Here is a 22,435-nt window from a genome sequence, read left to right on the forward strand (position 1 = left end):
AGAAAAGAAAGCGAAACCCAAAGCTGAGACAAGAGGCTGAAAAGAACACAGCGATGAGATGAAAATGTTAATAAACCGACAGTTTGTCATTTACTTGCATTTTTTCCCTCAGCAAATGACAGAAAACACTGTCATTTGGTGTAAAGTTTAAATGGGCAAGAACAGCTTTCACCAGCCGCAAACGTCCAGGAGCTAATTGAAGCAACAAAGCGATGTGAGCCTGACAGGCTCCTCAGGCTCTGACGCAACACTCCAGGTAAACAAGGTAACTTCAAGTGATGTGTATTTTACTTTAAGATTTTTTTGCTTTTTTTGTGGATGGGGGGGCAACTTTAACAACCTGTGTTACGAAAGGAGGAAGCAGCAGATGAATTAATTCAGTCATTTTAAACCTCAAGTTCAAAATTATACTGATAACCAAAGTATACAATCGGGTCAGTAAGTATTTGATCCCCCTGGGATTTTACAATTCTCCTACTTAGAAATCATGGAGGGGTCTAAAATTTTTGTTGTTGGTGCATTTCCATTCTTGGGGACAAAAAAAAAAGTCGGAAATCACATTGTTTGACTTTTTTTTACAATTTCTTTGTAAATTACAGGGTCAAATAAGTATTTGATCCCTTGCTTATCAGCCAGATTTCTGACCCTCAAAGACCTGTTCCTCTGCTTTTAAAGAGTACAACTCCACTCTGCTCATCATTCCAATTGAGTAGCACCTATTTAAAGTTGTTAGTGTTCTTAAAGACACCTGTGCACCCCACAATCTGGCAAAAGTGTAGCAGCCAACATGAGTAAAACCAAAGGGCTGTCAGAAGACAGAAGAGACAACATTGTTAACCTTCACAAATCTGGAAAGGGCTACAGAGCAATTGTAAAGCAGCTTGGTGAAAAAAGAACAACTATTGGAGCCATTGTCAGATAATAGAAGAGGCTAATTATAACTGTCAGTGTCAAGAGATACAGTGCCCAACGTGGGGCCACAGTCTGAGGGGTATCAATCTTCATTGGGTATCAATAATGCCAACAAAGGTGAAGAATCAGCCCAGAACTACACGGGAGAACGTGGTCATTGACCTGAAAATGGCTGGAACAACTGTTTCCAAGGCTGCCATCAGTAATACACTGACACACAATGGTTAAAAATCATGCATCGCATGGAAGGTTCCCCTGCTTAAGTCTGCCCATGTCAAGGCCTGTCTACAGTTTGCAGGGGACCATCTGGATGATCCAGAGGACTCATTGGAGAACGTTTTGTGTTCAGATGAGACCAAAGTAGAACTTTTTGGTCTTAACTCCATTTGCCATGTTTGGAAGAAGAAGAAGAAGAAGGAGTATCATGCTAATGATACCATAGCTGCAATAAAGCATGGGGGTGGAAGCATCATGCTTTGGGGGGTGGGGGTGGGGGGTGGTTTCAGCACAGGGGCCAGGGCGACTATGCTGTATTAAGGAAAGGATGAATGGGGCCATGAATTGTGAAATACTGGACAAAAACCTTCCCTCAGTCAGAGCACGGAAGATGGGTCGTGGCTGGGTTGTCCAACATGACAATGACCCAAAGCACACGTCCAGGAAAACCAAGGAGTGGCTCCGAAGAAGCATATCAAGATCTGTATGGAGGAGTGGGCCAAAATCCCTCCTGCAGTGTGTGCAAACCTGGTGAAAACCTCCAGGAACCGTTTGACCTCTGAAATTGTTAACAAAGGCTTCTCTACCAAATATTAAAATTGTTTGACTCAAGGGATCCAATACGTATTTGACCCTGTAATTTACAAATAAATTGTTAAAAAAAATCATACAATGTTTTCTTCTTCTCCTTTTGGCTTTTCCATTCAGGGGTTGCCAAAGCATTTCAACTTTCTCCATCTAACCCTATTCTCTTTATCCTCCTCTCTCACACCAACTACCTTCATATCCTCTCTCACTATGTCCATAAATCTTCTCTTTGGTCTTCTTCGAGACCTCTTGTCTGGCAGCTCCAATTCCAGCATTCGTCTACCAATATATTCATATCCCTCCTTTGTACATGACCGAACCACCAGTCTGGCCTCTTTGACCTTCTCTCCAAAACATCTAACATATGCAATTCTTCTGATAGACTTATTCCTGATCCTGTCCATCCTGGTCACTCCCAAAGAGAACCTCAACATCTTAATCTCTGCGACCTCTAGCTCTGCCTCCTGTCTTTTCGTCATTGTAGCTGTTTCTAGCATATAGCATTGCTGGTCTCACCACTGTCTTGTACACCTTTCCATTGATTCTGGCTGATAGTCTTATATCAAATAGTACCCCTGACAATTTTCTCCACCCATTCCAACCTGCTTGAACCAATCTCTCCACCTCTTTTCCGCACTCTCCATTGCTCCGGATCACACATGGGCAAACAGCAGCCCGCGGGCCACATCCGGCCCGTTGGTCTTTTTAATCCGACCCGCCAAACATGTCCCAGTTTTATTTAAATATAAAATTTATATTACCGATACTGGCAAAACTCATTCATTAACTTTTCCCCCTTAATGCCCACATTTCCCCAACAGATGGCACACATTTTTGGTGCCCTCTTCTTGGTTGAGCTTTTCCCAAAGAGCCCTTCTGTAAATATGAGTGTATCAAACAAAAGAAAAGTGGATAGTGAGTGCCTACTATTTAATACGGAATGGACAACAAAATATTTTTTTCAAAGAAGTCCGATCAGAGGCTGTATGCTTGATATGCAGAGAAACTCTTGTGGTTTTTAAGGAGTGCAATATGGCCAGGCCAGTTTGAAAAGATCAATTTGTCACGAAGGACTGTGACTTGCCGTGTGGAACTTATTGACGAACATATAGCCAGCCAAATGAATAAAAGACTCCTTTCAGTTATATTCACTTGTGCTTGATGAAAGCAACAATATAAAAGACACAGCGCAGCTCCGAATTTTTATCCAAGGGATCAATAACAGTTTTGAGATAACGGAGGAGTTTTTGAGCATGGAATCCCTGAAGGGAACAACGCGGGGGGAGGATTTATATGACAAGGTGTCTGCTGTCATTGAGAAACGTGAACTACCTTTGAGTAAACTTGCCATTGTCACGACGGACGGATCACCAAATTTGACAGGAAAAAACATTGGGCTCCTGAAAAGAATCCAGGATAGAGTAAAAGAGGAAAACCCTGAGCAGATGTTATTTTCCTTCATTGTATCATCCATCAGGAATCACTGTGTAAACCTGTGTTGCAGCTTCACCATGTCGTGAATCCAGTCGTAAAACTTTTGAACTTTATAGGTGCAAGGGGACTCCAGCATTGTCAGTTTATGGCGTTCCTGGAGGAAACTGATGCGGATCATCAGGACTTTACTGACTTTACTAATTTACCACTCTCGTGTCCGCTGGTTAAGTTTGGGCATAATGTTTCAACGCATGTGGGACCCGAAAGAGGAGATTGGCACATTTTTCATTCAGTCAAATAAAATGTAAATAAATTAATCATAAATTAAATAAAATTTGGAAGACAATTTCTTCAGTGAACATTGGATATTCATCCTTTGTTACAGGTTACAGGTCAAATCCTGCATGTAATTTATAGTAACACTCCATCCATCTGTTCCTGGCCCTGGCCCAAATTTTAGAACTCATTGTGGCCCTCGAGTCAAAAAGTTTGCCCACCCCTGCTCTGGACTGTTGATCCCAAGTAACTGAAATCCTCCAACTTCTTGATCTCCACCCCCTGTAGCCTCACCGTTCCACCTGAGTTCCTCACAGATATACTCGGTCTTGCTGCGACTAAACCTCATTCCTCTCCTTTCCAGAACATACCTGCACCTCTCCAGATTTTCCTCTACCTCTTCTCTGTTCTCACTGCGGATCACAGTGTCATCTGCAAACTTTATGGTCCATAGAGATTCTTGTCTAACTTCATCTGTCAGCCTGGGTATCACCACTCCAAACAAGAAGGGGCTCAGAGCTGATCCCTGGTGGAGTCCCACCTCCACCTTCAACTTCTCTGTTACCCCTAAAGCACACCGCACCACTGTCTCACAGCTAGCATACATGTCCTGCACCAGTCTAACATACTTCTCAGCCACTCCAGATTTATTCATATAATACCAGAGTTCCTCTCTTGGCACCCTGTAATATGGTTTTTCTAGGTGTACAAAAACACATTGCAGCTCCCTCTGGCCTTCTCTGTACTTCTCTATGAGCATTCTCAAGGCAAATATTGCATCTGTAGTACTCTTTCTAGGCATGAAGCCATACTGCTGTTCACAAATGCTGACTTCTGCTCTCAGTCTAGTTTCAACTACTCTTTCCCATAACTTCATTGTGTGGCTCATCAACTTTGTCCCTGGATAGTTGCCGCAATTCTGCACATCACCCGTATTCTTAAAAATGGGCCCCATCACACTTCATCTCAATTTTTCAGGCATATTCTCACTCTCTAAGATCCCAATAATCGAGTCAGAAACTCTACCGCTGCCTCTCCTAGACACTTCCACACCTCCACAGGTATATCATCAGAATCAGCTGCCTTGCCCCCCCCCCCCCCCCAATTCTTAAAAATGGGCACCATCACACTTTGTCTCAATTCTTTAGGCATCTTCTCACTCTCTAAGATCCTGTTGAATAGACACTCTACCGCTGCCTCTCCTAGACACTTCCACACCTCCACCTCATCAGGGCCGAAATGCACCAACAATGAAAATCTCAGACCCTGCCATGATTTCTCAGTGGGAGTAAAAAAACATTAAATATCAAATACTTATTGACTTGACTCTACTTGGTTGGTAGTCAAGGTGTCAAGGTCAGTAGTACTATCTGGTCTTTGACCTGGTGAAGTATCTAAAAGTAATATTTTGGAATTAAAAATCCATTTGTCTAAAATTCATTCATTTAACAGGTTTAACATGGAGTCAGACATTGGACGATAAGTTGTCATCTCTCATCTCTTGTCTTTGCGAAGAGTTGGGTCATAGAACACAGACATACAGTATTACTCCATCCATTAGGAGTTGAGCTGCATGGTTATGTTGGATCGAGTTGAGCCTAAAGCTATCAACTGCTGTGTCCGTCAAAGAAATCAGTAATTCCAACAGATGTTAAGCGGTCAGACTCCTTAACTTTCTACCTTTCAGCCAAGCACGATCACGTGACAGGTTTCGGGAAACCTGTCTAAAGCGAAAAGTGACTGAGGGAGCAAAAGCAGCAAAAGGAAGTAAAGTCCATAGTACAGCACTTAAATTCACACATAATGCAGCGTAACTTGGGAATTAGTTTGAAAAATGTCTAAATCTCCTGTAAATAAATGATAAATCCAATTTATCACAAAGACTATCAGTTGTCAATGGGAATAAGATGTATAGTAAAGAGGGGGGAAAAAAATTCAGGGCATATGTCACATCAGTTTGGTGAGACCGCTCATCTCAGAGAACACTGAAAGCTGTCCTTGCAGCCTTTTCCATGCAGGTTGTCAGAGCATCCAGTTGTCTCGATCCCTCTGTGGATTTCAGCTCTCAGCTGTTTCTGTCTCTCATACTGACTGATGATGTTGAGATCAGGGATCTGAGGAGCTCACACCATCTGTTCCAGCCCTCTTTGTTCATTTTGTGACGTTTTTTTTTTTGTTTTGTTTTTTTTTTTTGGGGGGGGGGGGGGGGGGGTTGATTGTCATGCCACTGAATGAGGCCAATAAGATGCCCCTCATCCCCCCCTTTGGTTCCTATGATGTTTAAGGCTGCCTCCACATGGAGGAGACTACTGGCTCCAAACCTGCATCACCTCCATCTGCAACAAACACTCCAGCCTTTTACATTGTTAAGTTACCTGACTCCATGTCTGAGGTGGATTTTTTTTTTTTTTTTTATGTGGCAAGCTGCGGTTTTGTTTTCGTACGTTTCTCTAATCATCAAGCAATTGGAAAAAGCCCCTCGAAAGATTTGATCTATTTAAATTACATTTTCTTTTTTAGACATTTTAAATATTGTCTGTTGACACACTGATGCTTTTTGGTTTGGAATCTAAAGTTGATTCCAAGTTGTGCAACATTGCCTCATTCTATGAACAGGGCATTACGTTTTTGTGTTTGTTAACCAAGAATAATTAACCCTTAATCCCTGTCAAAAACCTTGTTGTAACAACTGTTCTTGATTTCCTCTCTTAAGGATGTTTCACCTCGCATCCAACAGGCCTTTACATATTTACTAGAACATAAAGAATATTCAATATATTACTGCTAGAATCAGGCCAATCCAAGCTGAGACATGTCAGGATCTGACAAATATTAACCATCGATGGATCTGGATGACTTAGAACCTTCATTAAACATATAGAAACGCTTCTTCGGTGAAGATCATGTTTAATGTCAATCCGAGGATTTATTTGAATTGGAAGAGCAATGGCATTCACGAGAACCAACTTGGTTCAGGACATCCTTTGTGGTCATTCATTTACTCATACAGAGTACTTGAGTCAATTCAAGTAGTCACTGGGCGAGAGGTGACCTGTCAATCCCATGGCTACATATCGTGATGCTAACTCATTCAACTGATGCCTGCACACGAAGAACATGCAGACTCTACCAATTGCGAAAAAAAATCAGGATTGGTGGTGCACCAGAATTAATCAAACTGATTTCTGAACCACAGATAAATGCCCTTAATCTCAAAGAAAATAGATGCACCACAAATCTGAACCTCTTCTATTAAGTGTTGATTAAGAGTGCTGATTAAGAGGAACTCTCAAAGCACCTCTCTTCCCTGCTCCTCTCCTCTCTTATTTTAGAGTTTCTTATATTAGTCTTACCCTAGCCTTTCTATCCCAAATCTCAACTTAAGCAGATGGAACAGAACAAATATTTGGTTGTCTTTTTTGGTCTGTGCTTTTGTTCATTATTTTCTTATTTTTTCAAACTGTAATTACATGCCTATCTGCCTCTTGTCCTGCTGCTGGCACTGAGGCCTCTGTTTTATCCGATGAATGTCATCAAGCTTGTCATCAGAAACCCATGGGGCCTGCTGGCACTACTGCTGGCTGGCCTGCTGGCTGGTATTACTCTCGTAATACTTCTGGCCGAATTTTTTTTTTTTTTTTTTACTTAAATAGTACTTGAGTACAATTCATAAACTTTTAAAAGATATAAGATAATAATGATTTATCCTTTATTAATCCCACATGGGAAAATTTGCTCTCAATTAACCCATCATAGATGAACCATGAGCAGTAGGCTGCTGTGCATCAGCCCCAGGGGAGCAGTTAGGGTATCAGTGTCTTGCTCAACAACACTTCAACACACTAGGAGGAGCAAGTGCTCTACTTCCTGCACCACGCCACTCGAGGTGGGGTTGAGTCAGGGGTTCTGTAACTTTTAAGATGCAGGCTTTCGGACTGTACAGATGTGACACATAAACACAAAACTAATCGTAAAAAAAAAAAAAAAAAACAGTCGTCTTTTATATAGGGGTCCTGATCCAGCATGTAGAAACCCATGCTGCAACTGGCTAAAAGTAATTTTTAAGTAAAATTCTACATTTGTAAAAATGCATAACTATCTTTAAAATGCAATAGTTTACATTACTCCAATATATTTTGGACATTTCTAATTTCACCTATTTCATTTGTAAACAGATTTCATATCAGATTGTAAAACTTATCGAATTCTTTAGTTTCCAAATGACCCAGCATTGTACAACACTGCCGAGTGATAAAGTTGTAAGTAATACTCAAATTGGATTTTTATTCGGTAGAATTAAGTCTTAGTTTCTTGTTTTCTTTGAGTCGAGTGCGAGTAAAATGTTGGAACATGTATAGGAGAATAAAATGATGGTTTATTTATTGATAAATTATAGGGTATATTCACCAGAAGACAAAAAGTAACAACCATGTCAATGAGCAGTCTTAGACCCATGAAAGGCAAATGTATGACAATTAAAAAAGAAGTGCGAACAATAACAACAGATTTTACACCCCAGTAGAACATTATAATTGAGTTTCCGCATGATCCACTGTGCACTTTACTCTAATAGTGCGCAACCCTGCACTGTTTTTCCAATTTTATCTTAATATTTTTTAGCGGGAGTTAAAGCTTCTGTTTATCTGAATGTTGTAGGTGTTGTGAAATTCTTCATTGGTTCATGTATATCTCTGAAGGCCTCTGGCACATAATTACAGAGACAGCGGCCATTAATTAAGTATTTACTGCCCTGGAAATATCCTGCTTTAATCACAAACTTATACAAACAGCATTAGTTTGAGTAAAAAAAGTGTGTGTGTGTGTGTGTGTTTAGTGGTTTCATTTGATTTCTCCTAACTTATACACTTTCTAATCTTGTTATTTTGGCTTTAATTCAAAAACAGTCCAGGCTTCATCCTGATTGAATAATGTGAATATTTCCATCTATGCTCATGCACGGATTAGAGAGCCCCTGCAGGAGAAAAGGCTCTGAGACAATCTAACTGCAGTGCCGCAGGGCGTGAAACTTATTTTTACCTCCCCCTGAGTGTGGCATCCACCAGTTAAGAATGAGCCATTGATTAGCATCATTAAAAAAAAAAAACTTCAGACAGGAAGAGCAAAGCGTGCAATTGAACAATTAAGGGATTCATTGTCATCATCCAAAAAAAAATCAAAAACGGTGAAGATATATATTATTAGATATTATTAGATATTTTTGAGTACAGATATATACTTGCACTATGGATTACACTGGAGTCCCAGGGTGATGTACAGTGTATACACATGGCATGCAAAGCACAGAGACAAAAGGAAACAAGCCTTCTTTTCCAGCAATATGGATTGTCTATAGTATTGTGTGAGCGCCACCTTGTGTCATCATTGCAGTGAGCTGAACTCACTGAGTGTGTGTGAATTTCTGTGTCCACATGAGTTTATTGTGATGCCAGTTAAGTGTGATTCTTTGTAATGACAGAGTGATAGACGGATAGACGTGGCATTTTCTCTTTGTCTCCATTTGTATTGCAGGCTATTCGCACCACTGCACATTCCTCTGTTGTTCAGGTATTTTCCATTGGAGAGTGGACCCACAGGCGAGGACCACGGAGTGACTAGGTATTATTCTGTTGACCTTCAGGTCACCACACAGGCAGCTAATCACGAGGAACTTTGGTAAACCACTTCAGTGTGTAAATGCAGACGCAGCACCCCAACCCCAGCTACTTGACCCTGTTCAACACACTTGGTCAGCAGATACAGAAAGCTGCTGTTCGACTGCCATCAGACATAACTATATTCCTTTCGTGAGTTTTACCCCTTACTTTTGTCTCTCAGGATATGGTAATTCAAGCAATGTGAGATATGGCATTGATTAATAAGCAAAAACCTACAAGTACATTCAAGAATATGAACAGCTGTAAACATAGGGGTATCTTTGTAGTTACAGTTAACAGTTAAGACAATTCATATTTCATTGTATTTCTTATTCTTCCTCCTTTCTACTATTATCTATTACTGTTATGTTTTTTACTTGAAACTCTGGCACAACAATTTCCTTCGGGACAAAATAAAGTTGTTCTCATCTCTCATCTCATCTCATCTCATCTCTCAAACGTTAGTGATATGATACACAAAAAAATATCTGTATATTTATATTTCAGTGCCCTTTCTCGTTTGCAGTTGTGATAGACAAGCTGGCAGATGAGGTTAGACAGGAATCTCCATGGATCCATGATCTTTGCAAATTACATTGTGATCCGTGGTGAGTGCAGGGAGCAAGTGGAAAAAATCTAGAGATCTAGCTGCAGCTAGACAGAATATATGAGCGTGAATGAGAGGGATCCAAGTGGAGCAGTGAGGCTACAGGGAGTGGAAATTAAGAATGTGGAGGTTTTAGTTAGAGGTCATTAGTCCAGTGCAAATGGAGAGGGTGAAAAAGAGGTGAAGAAACATGTTCTAGCAGGTTGGAATGGGTGGAGAAAAGTGTCATTGTTGATAGCCAGAATGAAAGGAAGGGTTGAGAAGATGGAGGTGACAGCAGCAATTCTGTCGCGTTTAGAGACAGTGGCATTGGAGAAACAAGACAAGAGGCAGAGCAGGAGGTAGCAGAGATGAAGATATATAGGTTCTTTTTAGAAGTGTAGAGTACAGATAGAATCAGGAATGAGTCTGTCAGAGGGACAGCATGTTAGATGTTTTGGAGATAAGGTCAGAGAAACCAGACTGAGGTGGTTCGTTCATATATGGAGAAGGTATATTGAATATATCGATAGAAGGATCCTGAGGTTAGAACCGACAGTCAGAAGGCCAAGAGGAAGACCAAAGAGAAGATTATGGATGAACTAAAGAAGGACATGAAGCTTGCTGGGGTGAGAGAAGAGGATACAGGGTATAATATTGGATAGAGGAGGCTGATTCTCTCAGGTGACCCTTGAAGGGAGTAGCCACAAGGAAAAGAAGAAGTCTTTTGAAATGTACAATTAGTTCATGATTGATTGTATGGATACCCAATATAATTAATTCATATATCAATGAAAAAAATGTGTCTTGGCTCTTTAAACTGGGAGAAAGAATTCGATTTCAAAAAAGAATAAGCAGATGTTTTAAACCCGCAATCAGATAAAAACAAAAGGGCAGAGGTGTCCAGAGAAGTCGGAGCAGCTGTAACCCACTAAATGAAGACTAAACCAGACATTTGTTTCTGTTGGATTTTTTTTTTTTACTTTTAACATCAGGCCCTGGAAAGAGTGAGAGCCTCTTTACCAGCTGCAAATACTTGATTATGCCACTTGGATGTAAGAAATATCAAAGTTTGATAACAAGCATCATTCTGTGTATATGTGTGTGTTGGTTTGCTCACATGCTTGCCGTAGTTTGTCCTTGTCATAATGCAGCGCCTCGTAGTCGGTCATACTGATCCTGCTGACTCTGATCCTCAGCTTCTCCGGGAGTGGCTGCTGGCTGAGACACAAACCAGACCCACAACTGTCAACACATCATTTCAGATGAGACGTCAACCAACCGGAATGTGTTGTCACTAAATGAAAATGACGCCTGCTGGGGCCTACATCTGTGACTCACTCGTTGAGGTGAGGTAATGACGTCCGTCGTTTAGTCTTCTGAACCATATTGGCCTGGTTCCTCAGGCTGATGTGGATGACGGAGGGAGCAAGTCGGCACGGTTCGCCATCCACCTGCGAATTCAGGTGGGCAATCAATCAAACTTTCAAACATTCAATCAACCAGATACAACGTACCTAAATTTAAGATAGAAAAGCCCGAACTAATTAATATCTGTATGCAGACATCAGTCACTCAGTCTGATGACAACTCTGTTTCCCTTTCTAACCCTCTTTCAACTTGCTAAAAAATTTACAGATCTTTGAACATCCCAAAGGCGTAAAATGAGTAAAACACTGTTTGAGAGTGATAAAGGGTCATATCTGTGTGGGGGCCGGGAGAAACACATAAAGCTGACACAAAAAAAAGCGCCATTGAGTTCAGAGATTCCCCCCACACCATGGCTGGTTGTTGGGATAAAAATCCCAACAAAAATGAAGGAAATTCAATCGCTTTCCTTCCAACCAACTGGATGAATCAATGTTAGGAAATAGTTATTCTGACATTTTTGAGATGTATCAGCACAAGTCAACTTGAACCTTGTCCCAGAGGTGCCTGTGTGTTCCAGCTTCTTTCTATTAGCTCTATCATTTCAACTGACTCCGGATGATGGGATGTTCACAGAAATGCCTGGGTTTACGTTGCCAGCAGAGCCTCAAAATGCACAGCAACAACACTGATGGTTGGTGAGGTAAAGCAACGGGGAGGAATCACAGAATCTGATTAAACCGCTTTACTTGATCACATCCACTGTGTTCATTCGTGTTTTATAGAGAAAGGGGGCACAGGAGCGCTGACAGCATTTGAGTGTGTGTATGTGTGTGTGTGTGTGTGTGTGTGTGTGTGTGTGTGTGTGTGTGTGTACCTGTACTGGCAGAGGTTTTGTAGTGGTGAGAGTCACCTCTCTGCACTGGTTCAACCTCTCACCATGACCCCCGACCTGCAGAGTGGCCTGCACGCAAAACAAACATTGGTCAACCTCCCTTTGCTTCACCTCCATCCAAGAGGTCACAGCAGGAGATGGATGCCACTAGAGATTTCAAAAAATATTTACTCAAGAGAAATTGAAACAAAGATACACTTCTAGGCCTTCAAAATTTGTCAGGCTAAGATAAACACGACTGCAAAAATTTAAAAAGTAAGTAACTAAGTAAATAAAGTAAATAAAACTGAAGATTCAAAAAGTTTATTGTCACATGTAAAGTGTTGAAACTTGTTTCCCTGGACAGTGAAATTCCTAATTTGCTGTCCGCAGTGCATTTGGATATGTGCTGATGTCCTAATGCTAGGATGCCAAAGCCTACTGCTATGCTAGGATGCCAAAATTTAAAAGTTTAACTTGGACTTAAGCTGAAGTTCATTTATCAAGTGAAGTTGTGTTTTATGCATGTTTTGATAAAATAGCATTCAGTTACATAATTATTTGTACTAACAATTTAAAACATACATGCAAAAGTTATTTTTAACTACCTGTTAAAATGAATTTGTTTTCTATATTTATATTGATCTATTCAATCCCCCACCAGTGACGTCATGGTGAACCCGATGACCTCGATATAGCCATCGTCATGGCGCTGGGGCTCAAAGTCATGGTGTTCGCTGGGATTCCCCCAAGGTGTCGTGCCTGCACAATACCTGAAGTACCAAGACACAGACACATGTATAATCAGCTGCTAAAAAGCTGCTAGATGAGAATCATCTAAGGCTCCCTGGTAAATCACACAGCTCTTTGCAAAACAGACCCGGATGCAGTTCTCCGGCGCTCCAAAATTGTTAGTTTTTCGCAAGAATCAAAGGCAAATTAAGAGGGAGAAGATGAGGGGAAAGCAACAGAGAGCAGCCTTCATTTCAGCAAAATTTTATTTTGAAGCTAAGGGTCAAAGGTATACTGAAAAACAAACTGTATTTCTAATAACCTATAGAAATAGCCCTGAGGAATATGGAATCAAAATTTGTATTTATCATCATAAAATGCATTTTTTGATTGCACACACCACTACCACACAGTTCAGGAAACACAAATTCCACATCACAATGAGATAATCTTTTTTGTAAATTAAATTTAATTAATAAAAAGGAGGGTACAGCTGTGTATGGAGCAGAAGTGATGCTGACCAACCTGGGGATGTTGAGGAAGACCAGACACTGCAGCTTCAGATCCTGTACCTTTGATGTTAAATCTGTCCCGTCACACTGGACACACACACACACACACACACACACACACACACACACACACACACACACACACAAAAGTGTGACTCAACTGTGTGTGTGACTGAATGACTGTTTGCTTGATTGACAACTACTCACCACCACTTTGATGTGCTTTGACAGGTCTTTGGAACTTCCCATCAGGAAATCGGAGAAGGCGGTCTGTATCCACACACATGCATGAACGCACGCACGCACACACAATAAGCACATTTCTGTCAGAGTGGTGAATCGTAAAACCCACTGTTGGTTGCAGCCTCTGTCAGTCCAGGCAAATTCTTACAAAAGTTTTAATTTTCATCTGAATGTTAGTATGAAAAGAAAAATCTTACAGTTAACCTTAAGTTAAGTCTTGAAATAACAAAAAGAGCAATTCAACTTCAATTAATCTGCCTCCTTTGCTTTATCTGATCCTTAGGAGAACTCCTGATTAAAGCTCAGCTCAACACACATTACCAGGGCACTCTGTAAAGAGATTAAGACAAGCTTGCTCTGTCATTAAAGAGAAACCTAGTGAAATTTCCAGAAGAGTTTATACTTCTACTCACCCCAGCATAGAACATCTTGTTCCGAAAGCGGCTGTTGAACTTCTCCGGGTTGGCTTCTGAAACAGTAGCAGAGAAAGGAAAGTCAGAGGAGCTTCGGGAAAAGCAAGAAATTTAGAGTGACACACTGGATGTGGATTTGGGTGCCCTTCTAATCATTCAAAATGACATACCTCTGGATTCGTGGAACTCCAGAGTCACATGCGCATCGAATCCAAGACTGAAGTAATTGTTGAACACGTCAAGCGGAAGCTGAGAGAAGACACACATAAATTCTATGGCTGGATACCAACTTTACCATTCACATCAACATGGAATTTTTCAATCTGGAAAATCACAATGACTCAACCCTCATTATCAGAGCTTTAAATATTGAATGTTTTAATAACAGCTATAGAGCTCTTACTGTTTACTCCTGATGTCATGGATTCATTACATTTTTTTTTGTAATTTACTACTGCATTTTAGGTAATTTTGTGCAGTTGTTGTGGTCATGTAATTTCATGCACATTTCTTGTCATTTTTCTTTTTTTCCACTATTTTTCATGCACATAGGCTACAATTTGTCATCCTTGAGAAGTCACTGTATTTAAAAACGATTTTATTTTTAGTTTTTTTTTTGAAGGGAAACATGACTATTTATTAATGCTTATGCAATTTTGTTCCTGTCTCTGCCAGCAATGGTTGAGAATGCCCAGAAAACATTTTTGATTTGCAGTCTCTATTTCATTCACAAGCATTTCCCTTAATTGTTCCTATTTAGAAGTGATGATGGTTCAGGTGAGTCCTTTCAGACGTCTCTTTCTTTCTTTAACACAGGAAGTCAAAAGCAGGTCATTCAAACGCAAGCTCCAGTTGAGTGGAATTATCTTCCACTCTCTCGGACATTGATTACCTCTGTCTGGTGCTTTCCATTATTATTTTTAACCTCAGAAACAACCAGGGCATTTTTATACTTAATAACAGATAGGTTAATTCATCGGTCCATCCAACTATAATCATATAATAACTGTTCTATATTTGATTGATTTGATAAAAAAGTAAAAACATTAATAAAAGGGTCAAAACAGCAGTCCTGAAACCTATTACGGAATAGGTTTTGTGAAAAAAGCTTTTTATAAAGAGTTGCTGTAACTTTTTCCAGTTATTCATTTAACAATCATCCGATCACAGATAAACAAGGGACGGAAGTTACTCTGACTTTACCAGCAATGCATCTTGCAGAGGTTAAGACTAAGTGCACTAACCTTATCAGTTTGCTGCTCGTCTAGTTCGGCCCCTGCGCTGGGGTTTGGTTCAACCTGTAGATTCCACCTGTCAAGCTGCACGACCGTCCCATCCTCGACATGGGACAAGATCTTAGACAGCGGCTCATCTGTGTAGCCCTGGTGTTGTCGTGGAGAGAGAGACAAACACATTGTTTATTGAAATATATATATTGTTTGAGACATTGGCCGTTCTTAAGATAATCAGAAATCAACAGGAATATGTTTGTGTGAAATTCCATCAAAATCGGCAAGCCACTGTCTGACTGGAGACTATTTATGAGTATGTTTGAATACGTGTGCGTGTGTGTCAATACACACCCCGCCCCAGTTGAGAGTCCTGGCAAGGTCATTTCCTGTTCCAAGTGGTAACACAGCAACAGGAGGCTGAGGATTTAAAGCCAGTTCATCAAGGCAAGAGAGGATCCAGCCCACCTAGATTCACACACACACACACACACACACACACACACACACACACACACACACACGAACACGTTACATCTTCAAAATTAATCATCTTATTCTGCAGGCTTAATACACAAAAGCACAGATGAAACTTTGCTTTAAAGATACAATTACGACAAAACAGATATTTAGATTATTGTTTATTTTCTTTCAACTTCCCTGCCACTTTCTTGTCTTGCCATTTCATTTTAAAATTCTAAGTCGAGCCATGCTTCTTGTTACTGTAGTGTTTGTATTTTTTAAGTGCTTCTGTTTTTTTTAAATAAATGTATTTAGGAATGAGTATCTAATTTACCGGTGATAAGGTTGGAAAAAATCAATATCTAAAAATATTTCAAATTGAAATTTAAAAAAATAATTACGCAGATATTCTATTTATCTCAAGAATTACATCTTTTCAGTATTTATATACAATCACCTCACGTGAGGATGCTGGATTAGATTTTTGGTATGAAAAAACAAAAATGTGTGTGTGTGTGTGTGTGTGTGTGTGTGTGTGTGTGTGTGTGTGTGTGTGTGTGTGTTTGTGTGTGTGTTTTGAGAGGGCTAGCACCCAGAGAATTTTACAAGCATCATCATCCATTAAATGTTTGATGATTTAAAAGGTCTCCAAACTTTTCCCTCAAACTACTGAACATTTTTAAAAGACAATCAGAGTCTCTTCAGCTTTTATTTTGAAAATCTATCATGTCAATACTTGATATAACTCACAGTTCCATCACCTCCGCATGCCAGAATCCTCAGGTTATGGACTTTGCGGTATAGCTCCAAGCTGGAAGAGTCCCACTGGTTACAGGGCGATTCAGACAAATGGAAGTGACAGTACTATCATTGGATGTTTATTTGTGCTTACCCCTCCTGTGGAGCCCCTTGGCTCAGGTCAAACACCTGTCTGGGATTTAGGTACCACATGAAGGACTGAAGGATCTTTGTTCCCTGTCAGACAGAGACGGAACACCAGAGTTTTACGAAATAAACCCCAACTGGTGGAGCAGACTACTCTAAAGGGAACCTACCACACAATATTCACAGTTGTTACCAATGTTGAAACCGACATTTAATGTCTGCACCTGTTGAGGGATCACAGACTGCATGATTGGTCAAGCCACCTGAGCACATCAAAGTCTGGCAAGAGCGACCATGTTTACAGAAGAGACAGTTTAGAGCAGTGGTCAGGAAACTATGGCTCGCGAGCTGTATATGGCTCTTCGGGTGACGGCATGTGGCTCTCAGACAATTTTGAGTTGAAAAAAAAAAAAATCAGTTTGGAACTTATTTTAAAATACTTATAATATTTTTTCATAATACTGTGTCATTTTAAAGCAAACAGAAATTAGTTTTGAAGATAAACTTCACGGGTCACCCGTTGGTCGGGTCAGGAACCAATGGCTTCCGAGCATGTCCGCGTCATTGTAAAGGTAAAGAAATCAATTTTATCAGATAGCCAACTAGTTTATCCGCTTCAACCCTTGTAACGGAAATGATGGCGAAAAGAAAAAAAAAGACGACGATTGCCGTGCATTCCAGGCTGCGTGGACAGAGGAAATTACATGTGGATCTGCAGTATGACTAATATGCAATGATAAAAGTGCATCAATGAAACGGTCAAATAAAAAGCGGCACTTCAAACAAATCCATGCAGCACCAGAGGTCACATTAAAAGTAAGACATATTTAATTTATTGTACTTTAAAAATACTGTATGTCTCTCAATGAAATACATTTAGTAATATTTGGCTTTTATGGCTCTCTCAGTCCAAAAGGTTCCGGACCCCTGGTTTAGAGGGTAAACAAACATGGATGATAAACAGCTGGATGTTACTGCTGTATGCGTATATATCCGCTTTCTTCCATTAGTGTAGTCTTTATCCGCCCTCACCCTCCTTTGTTGTTCAACCATAATTGTTTTAATATTCCCAATACTTCCTGGCACCGGGGTCGTCTGGCTCTATGTCCTGTGTCGCACTTCCTCTTTTACATTGGCTGTTAGCAACGTGTTTGTAATTGGTTTGGTTCTCCACACAAACTATCTGATCGCAGCCCGGCTCTAAAATTCAAACACATTTCATGCAACTACTGAGGGGATGGGTCTGTTCATCACACACACAAATAGATTTTTGTGTCAACTAGCAATGCCCACCGTCCCCAACTAGCGGAATTTACTTTTGCTGCGGGTTTTCACAAGCTTGATCATTTGTATTGAACCGCATTGAGGAGACTAGAATCTGCGACCACTTCTCTGTGCTCAAGACAGTCTGGCAACGGCCATGACAATACCTGGTTTCCACCACTCTTGGGGTTGACGAACACCAGCAGGGGTTTCATCAGGGGTGACGGGATGGGTCGGATTAGAAATGGCCTCCACTGCCGTCCTTCCTGCAAGGACAGCCAGGAATGTGTTCAGACGGTCCTCGGTCATCTCAGATGTGTAAAGGACAGGCACGCTGGCATTTGTTTGGGTGCTCAATGCCCCCCAAGTGGAAAGGATTCAAGTTTCACTTTACACTGACACTGAATAGAAAAAATGTTGTGTGTACAAAAAGATGGAAAGAACTGATTGGGGCTGTAACTATTTTAAAACTCCATAATTATGTAGTGGTGTGACTGAAATGTAACAAGTAATTATAACATTAAATCACTGGAAAAAAAAAAATCCATCAAATTTATGGAACCAAAAACAAGGTAAAAAATGAAATGACGTGCTAAATTGTTTGCGTGATTTAGCTGGATTAAATTGAAAATAATACAATGTCTACTTGGAATGCACATTTATTAATGCAATAATTTTAATGGGTCAAAAATCTGCTCTAAAAAATATCCATTAAATATGCAAGGAAAAAAATAATAAAAAGAATAAAATAAAATAAAAAAAAGTGGTCTGAATAAGTGTGAGGAACAGCTGAAACCAGAGACAAGTGGGACACAAATTGTTTAAAAACAATTGGAAAATTATATAACAGATCGGACAAAAATGTGTGCTGGTGCGATTTGTGTTTTTCTAATCACTATCAGGTGTGTGTGTGTGTGTGTGTGTGTGTGTGTGTGTGTGTGTGTGTGGTTGTGTGTGTGTGTGTGTGTGTGTGTGTATGTGCGGGACCAGAGTAAATTATTTAATGACAGACCTCCGCCCCTTTCTTGCTGCTTTTTCTCTTGAAAGAGATTCTCTTCTTCTTCTTGCTAGACTTCATTGATGACTGTGGGAGAAAGCAGAGGGAGGTTGCCACTTTATTTCGGAGGGAGCGAAGCAGTCATAAAAGACCAACCACTTCCAACCAACAAGAACCTGAGTGCTCTTCACATCAGCCGAAATGTTGCTCCTGCTAGAGAAAACCTCATCCCACTGGCAGAATCAGAACTAATACAAATATTGGCCTGCAAATATGTAGCGTGATTATAGTGTTTACCTTCGAGTGCATGAATGTTGACCTGAAGCGTGAAAATGGAAGTCATTCAGGCAGGCGGGCACTTTCCATCACTGGCCAAATACATGAGGGCTTTTAGCCTTCTTACGTAGCCCAATTTTCATGAACTTTACAACATTATCTATGGCCAAACTATATGAAATGTGAGAACACAACAACCACGGCTTCAAAAACACCTCAATCAAATCTCTGTGAGTTCCTTGGAAAAAAAGCAACCATTCCAATGTGCCAAGGAGTGATACTGCTCACTCAAAAGGCATACTGTTGCACTTTGAGCTGTTTTTTTTACAACCTTCAGAGTGAAACACCCTGCCGTTGCAGCTCTGGCAAAATCTAACTTTAAGATTTTTTTTTTTTTACTCCAGGTAAACAATTTCTCTCGAGCCAGTCAGTTGTGGTGCAAGCCGTGCAAGTGAGAGTCAACGCATTGATCAGAGAACAGCAAAGGAATAGTCAGGCCCCTGAAATGTGGCCACTGGGCAGAGCTGCTTCTCCTCAATGGATGAATAGGGAGGGGACCCAAACAGGGCTAGAAGTGATGAAGCATAGATTGAACCTAATGCTTGTTTCAATAATTTAAATTTCAAGTTTAATTCTGACTCTAGACTGTCAAAATTTTAAAATGAAATCTTTTTACCTGAAAAACATACATACACAAAGTATGGTTGGCATTCAGGAAAAAACAACCGTTACCTGACAACGTCGGACCCGAATGATCCAGGTGGGAGGGACTATGAGGGCTGCGTGAGCTCCTATTGGACAAGCCTCCTCAATCTGCTGCAGCATGAAACACGAAACCCTGTTGTGGTACTAAACCAGCAAAACACACTCACATTAGCTCAGTTAATTATTATGACCCATTTCTGGAAAATGAAACTAAAGAAAGTTCCTTGTAGTTACACTGAACTGTCTTGGAAAACCAGTCTCAGGAGGAAACTATTTTTAGATGTTTTGTAATAGTTAAACAAAAGATGTTTTAATTTTGTTTTCAGTTTTTTGTTTTGTTCATATTCTTTTACACTGTTAATTTAATTCTTAATATCCGAACCTTGACTGCCTTTTTGTTGGTTTGTTTGTCTTTTCCTTTTTTTATTATTTCTGGCACAAACTTATGTCACCAGCACAAATTTTTCATGTACACTTGTCTACATAGGAATCAACATTGTGACTCACAGCCTGTTTGCACCAGGAGCAGCTGATGGCAACAATCTCCTTACTGTGGAAGGCAAATTTCTGCTGAAAACCCTGCACAAAAAGAAGTCAAATACATTTGTGCTTAGAAATGTTTAAGAAATGGAATAGAGGCATTCATAGTTGGTGAAATAAACATTAAAAGAACACTGTGACAATTTATGGTTCACCTAGAGCCTTTAAATTTCAGAAATTCAGAACTTTTGACCAAAAGTTAGTGTGTTGGCCGTTAAAATACAAGATTTATTAACCAATTAACAATTTCCTACCTTCCCACATTGTTTACATTTGCCCTCCTGCCTCCTCCGATGCACCCAGTGATGTCGGACCATGTTGGGCTGGACACATATGTGACAATTTTTTAAATAGTAAATACCTGGATCAAAAGCAGCTCAAAGCAGTTACTTGGCATACATATTACTTATTTTGTAACACTAAGGTACTGACAGATGTTGTTTTTTTAGAATAATATCAGATGCTACAAGTGGTAATAAGCATAATGTAAACCGTCAAAGGGTTATATCTTAAAAAGTAATATGATGGCCAAAAAGTAATTTTAGTATTCTTAAAATAATATGTAACAAAAAATACAATCTACCAGGCACTTACAATCTAATAACAAACAATTATCACAAGAACCCAAATGTAAACGTTCAATCCATAAAAACGCAAATCAAAAGATTAGAGAGCTTACTTCTCGGAGGTTCCTGTTACAAGATTCCCTGAAGGATGGTTTACATCTGAAATTTATCTGGAGGGGAAGAGGAGCAGAGGTTTGAGTATGTCTGCTGCACACATAGTTAAGGAAGAAAAATATTAATGAAGACAGTCATGTCTAGTCATTTCCTGGTATATTTTGAGTGATTTCTCTTAAATTATTCAATAACTTGTTGTAGTATGCCCACTGGAACGAGTGATGGGCGTGCAAGGGGAGAAGGTCCCCACAATATGTCATATAATTTCATACAAATGACGAGAGATATGTGCTAAACCTACTGGTAAGAAAGTTTAATCAGATTTCTATTTTTCCCCTCAAAATTGAGATTGATCTTGATCAGTTCCCAACCACACAGTATGAAATACACATTGATTTGAATAGAAGCACTGCCATGGAAGAAATAAAACAAAATCTTCATTCATTCCACCAGTTTTTCTCCTGCTCTTCCTGAGCAGACACCATGGGACTGATTGAAACAGTAGTGAAATACATTTTTTTTAATAATTAATTTTTAAATAATCAATTAATAATAACAATAAATAATCGTTTTTTTTTCTATTACAAATAAAGTGAGTACCTGGAAGTATTTCGAGTACAGTATCTGTGAAACCGCAGGGGACTCCATTAAAATTAAATCATGAACAGCTTGCTTGGTGTTTCAGGATTAAATGAATTAAGTCAAACTGAAGAAAACTGCATTATCAAGGCTGGAACTCTAGAACAGAACATAAAGTGGATGTCACTCATATCTAAATCTGTCCCAGATGTGTTTCAACCTTTAACATAAGAAATTTTGGATATCAATATCATACACAAAACTTGTCATACACCTAAAATTTTGTTTTTAGATTTTAGCCCCTCATTCCAACCCCTGAAATCGTCATGTTCTGCTACATTTTTCTTTTCTGTTTCACTTCTGGGCAAATTTTTCAATACATAAATACTTTCAATTCACATATAAAGTCAGAATGCACCGATCAGTGCAAGAAAATTTGTTGTTCAACCTAAGTGACCAACGGATTCACAACAGTGCCACTCAGGAAATAGCAAGGGCACAAGCACCGCACTTTTGATTATCAACCGCAGTTAACCAAGGTTCAACAAGTCCCCAGATTTAAATCACATCCGATTGGAATATGACACAAACTTCTTTAGAACCCAGGTCTGCAAGGTCTCTTGTGTTCCACAGAAGCGGAACAGCAATCTGCTGTCAGTTTTATATCAAACTTTTCAAAATGTATGTCCCACTCCCACAGCAAACACACAAACATCTTGAAAAGTCGGTTAATCGGCCAAAAGGTACACATGAAAAGTCTGTAAATAACTTGTGAAAAAATTTTGTGCTTCTTTAAAGTATGATCAACATGAAAATCAGAAGTTTAGTGGAAACTTTATCGGTTTTTTTTCACATCAGGTTATGTGTTTATCATTAACCTTGAATGGAATTCGGGTATATTGCAGCAGATAAAGCTAATAAAATAGGTTTAGAGAGATCTATTCTTTTCACCCAGTATCACATGAGGAGTCTAAGATCTGTTTCGATCTTTTCTTAAACCAAATCACTTTT

At 39.7% G+C, this 22,435-nt stretch overlaps 1 protein-coding gene across 5 annotated transcripts in view; it reads right to left on the reverse strand.

The window, feature by feature from the left end:
* LOC147233206 (diacylglycerol kinase zeta-like) overlaps nt 1-22,435 on the reverse strand; it is a 126,708-nt gene that overhangs the window by 57,763 nt on the left and 46,510 nt on the right. For all 5 annotated transcript variants that reach the window (XM_086147802.1, XM_086147801.1, XM_086147800.1 and 2 more), the window contains 18 exons: nt 20,845-20,901; nt 20,420-20,488; nt 20,133-20,204; nt 19,653-19,769; nt 18,660-18,731; nt 17,815-17,913; nt 16,392-16,474; nt 16,250-16,310; nt 15,392-15,505; nt 15,053-15,190; nt 13,979-14,057; nt 13,809-13,864; nt 13,360-13,422; nt 13,166-13,239; nt 12,570-12,681; nt 11,912-11,998; nt 11,008-11,120; nt 10,787-10,887 (listed from right to left, as the gene is read on the reverse strand). In XM_086147802.1, coding sequence (XP_086003928.1) covers nt 10,787-10,887; nt 11,008-11,120; nt 11,912-11,998; nt 12,570-12,681; nt 13,166-13,239; nt 13,360-13,422; nt 13,809-13,864; nt 13,979-14,057; nt 15,053-15,190; nt 15,392-15,505; nt 16,250-16,310; nt 16,392-16,474; nt 17,815-17,913; nt 18,660-18,731; nt 19,653-19,769; nt 20,133-20,204; nt 20,420-20,488; nt 20,845-20,901 — 1,567 coding nt within the window. The remainder of the gene's footprint in view (nt 1-10,786; nt 10,888-11,007; nt 11,121-11,911; nt 11,999-12,569; nt 12,682-13,165; nt 13,240-13,359; nt 13,423-13,808; nt 13,865-13,978; nt 14,058-15,052; nt 15,191-15,391; nt 15,506-16,249; nt 16,311-16,391; nt 16,475-17,814; nt 17,914-18,659; nt 18,732-19,652; nt 19,770-20,132; nt 20,205-20,419; nt 20,489-20,844; nt 20,902-22,435) is intronic.

Source organism: Fistularia commersonii, chromosome 6 (assembly GCF_037954325.1).
Source record: "Fistularia commersonii isolate RoL2024-O1a breed Wild chromosome 6, RoL_Fcom_v1.0, whole genome shotgun sequence".
NCBI lineage: Eukaryota > Metazoa > Chordata > Actinopteri > Syngnathiformes > Fistulariidae > Fistularia > Fistularia commersonii.